Source organism: Chaetura pelagica, unplaced genomic scaffold (assembly GCF_000747805.2).
Source record: "Chaetura pelagica isolate M959 unplaced genomic scaffold, ChaPel_1.0 scaffold79, whole genome shotgun sequence".
Classification (NCBI taxonomy): Eukaryota; Metazoa; Chordata; class Aves; order Apodiformes; family Apodidae; genus Chaetura; species Chaetura pelagica.
Window position 1 is genome coordinate 1,038,714 of NW_009969339.1, and position 3,081 is coordinate 1,041,794.

Genomic DNA, 3,081 nt, shown 5'->3' on the forward strand with positions numbered 1-3,081 from the left:
GGGAAAGAGTGAAATTTCCTACTAGTTTGGTTGCCAGTGGTGTCTGCATCCTGCCTCCTAGCAAATGCAGCAAGGAGAAAGGAGCAGGGACAACACTAGCCTGTCTTTTAGCTGCCTTCTTGATTTCATTTCCATTTCAGGATCAGAGCACCTATGTATAGCACTGTGCAGCATGGTACCAGCACGCCTGACAGCCCCATGATTTTGTTACCCACTTGCTCCCAAGGACTCTCTAAGGTGCTGTGGTTTCCAGTGGGAGAACCACTCTGCTGGCAGCTGGGTTGAGCTGGGGGAGTGGGGAGGAGGAAGAGGCAGGAAACAAATTCCTCCATGTCTGTAATCAGAAGGTGGGGGCACAGTAAGCTCTCCCATCTAGTTGATGTTGAAGAACAGCTGAAGAAGATGTTGAAGAACATCCCTCCAGATGTGACGGATCTGAGGCTGAGAGACGTTCAATTTTTAAATTTTTATTTTGTTGTATGAGAAGTCTCTTGAAATCTCCTTTCTTGGTCAAGGCAGACATGGGATGGGAAAAAGGTCCTGGTGAGACCCAGGACTGTACAGCTTGGCTCCTCAGCAATAGTAAGTCAATGAAGACAGGTGGTTTTGTTTGGTTTTGTTTTTCCTTCAGGTGAATGAAAAACCTCATCTCTCAGTACCACAGCCAGCCTTGGCTCTTGTCTCTATCTTGACGCAGTTGACATAACCAGGGGACTGATGCCAAAGAGTTAGCAGAGCTGTTAAAAGAACCCAAACAACACCCACTTGCTCTTTTGCTCTAGTTGGACATGTTTAGGGCAGTGTCTCTGTCACAGCCAGAGGGAATGGAAAAAGAGAGCAGTGGTCACGTTAGGATATGTGTAAGAGGATGGGATTAAAGCAGATACAATACTCAAAGAGAGGTATGTCTGGAGCTTCTGCTCTCCAAAGACAACAGGCTTTATCGTTTGTTAAAGATAATGACAAAAGCAGCCTGTACAAAATAAATACAAAGGAAACTTCTGTACACAGTGTGCCTCCAGGCTTCAGAGCAAACTGCCAGAGGAAGGATGAAAAATACTTAAACCAGACTCAGAGTAGGGTCAGATGCTTCCCATACATGCTAAAAGGCGTGACTGTGAATAGTGGTAATTTGGAAAGGACCTAAGGCATCAGAGTTCCCAAGTTAAAGTAGCCTCTACTAACAAGTACTACCTAAGAGCTTTCTTTGGGGGGAGGAAGCAGGTTATCACACCTTTGCCTGTCCCTATACTCTGAAATACCTGGAGCAACTGGACATCAGCTCTGCTCTGGATAACAACTCTCTCAAGTCTCACAAGTCCCCTCTACTTTTGTCTACAGACTCTTTCAGGACCACCCTGAGACCCTGGATAAGTTTGAAAAGTTCAAAGGCCTGAAGACCCCAGATCAGATGAAGGGCTCTGAAGATCTGAAGAAACATGGAGTCACTGTCCTTACCCAACTAGGCAAAATCCTGAAGCAGAAGGGTAGTCATGAGGCTGAGCTGAAGCCCCTGGCTCAAACCCATGCGACCAAGCACAAAATCCCTGTCAAATATCTGGAGGTATGGAAAAGGGAAGGGAATCTTGGTGTCTAATGTGTAGTGAATGTGTGCAAGACAGCTATGTGAAAGTTGCACTTGTATTTACTGACGGCTGGTGGGACTTCTGTGAGCTCCCCCTCATGTTCAAGGTCTCTCTGTACAGGCAAGAGGAGACACAAAAAGGGCTCATGTTATGCAAACAGTATGTGAAAACTGGAGTTTGTATTTCCTATTCCAAACAGCACATGCAGTCTGAGCAACGCTTGACAATAATAAACCAGCCCATGCAGCCTCTGTATGCCTGGGAAACTACATTACAGAAGAACTGTTAGTAGCTGGACACAAGGGACATAAAATTTTAGAGTAAGCCCTAGATCCATTGGAGACCAAGATCCACAAAACTATGTGTCATAAAAACATGGGCATGGGCCTTAATGGCTGAGGCAGATGAAGAACGGGAAAGGCTGACTCAAGGTCATGAAGCAGATCAGCATCAGAGCTAGGAATAGAGCCCGATTCTTCCCAGCCTAGGCTCCTTGCATGTTAGACCTCATTGTCTCTCCAGAGACTGCAGGAATTAGCTTGGAGATATTTCCAGGCTCTGCAACCTATTTCTTAGTTTGGATTTTCTGAAAATAAACCTTGAGTGTCCCTTCAGTTTTTCTCTCTCTCTTTCCTTCCTCACAGTTCATTTCTGAAGTAATTATCAAGGTCATTGCCGAAAAACACTCTGCAGACTTTGGGGCTGACGCCCAGGCTGCGATGAAGAAGGCCCTGGAGCTGTTCCGAAATGATATGGCAAGCAAGTACAAGGAGTTTGGTTTCCAGGGTTAGCACATCCACACAGAGGAACACCATGATGGAGGCCTGGACAAGCATCTTAGAGTAGCTTCCCCAGCACTGTTTTGGACATCTCACAACTGGCCATCCAAGATGTGTGGGAAAGCTTTGATGAGAGGCCAAGAGTCACTCCAGGCAGCATAAAGGCCCTCAGAGTGATATCCATGATAAACCACTGTTTCCTGGCTTCATGTATGCAAGAGAAATAATCTGCTTTCTTAGGAAAAATAATGTAATGGGTTATCTGTGAGCTTCTGCCTATCCTACCCTCTTTTTCTTTCTCCCCTCCCAAAACCCTGTCTGATCTGAGAGGGGACTGGCATGGCCAGAGATGAAGGGCTGTGGAGGAACAAGGGGAGAGTTGAGGAGTGCGATGAATGAGAGAGTGAAGCAATGACTCAAAAGTTATGAGAGAGATGTCAGGATGGGAAGCAGGGGCACAGCATCCAGCTGCTCCTAAAAACTCAGACTGTTAGCAGGTTACTGCAGAGAGCTTCCAGCACAGATTTACCTTGTTTTGTGGGGATGAATGCAACCAGTCACTCTCCAGGGTCTGCCAGCTCAGGAACTTGCATTAGTTGCAAAACTCACATTAGCAAAACTATTAATAAAGAGCAGTACTCCTGCAATCTGTAGGTTTCTGGTACCCGCCGCTATGCATCTAATGTTCTGTTGCACTGGGAAGTGAAGTATATATT

The 3,081-nt window shown here is 46.0% G+C and overlaps 1 protein-coding gene across 1 annotated transcript in view; it reads left to right on the top strand.

Moving 5' to 3' along the window:
- Positions 1–2,611, top strand: part of MB (myoglobin) — a 5,395-nt gene extending 2,784 nt beyond the window's left edge. The window contains exons 2-3 of the mRNA XM_010005771.1: positions 1,342–1,564; positions 2,231–2,611. Coding sequence (XP_010004073.1) covers positions 1,342–1,564; positions 2,231–2,377 — 370 coding nt within the window. The 3' untranslated portion in view covers positions 2,378–2,611. The remainder of the gene's footprint in view (positions 1–1,341; positions 1,565–2,230) is intronic.
- Positions 2,612–3,081: the final 470 nt, after the last annotated feature.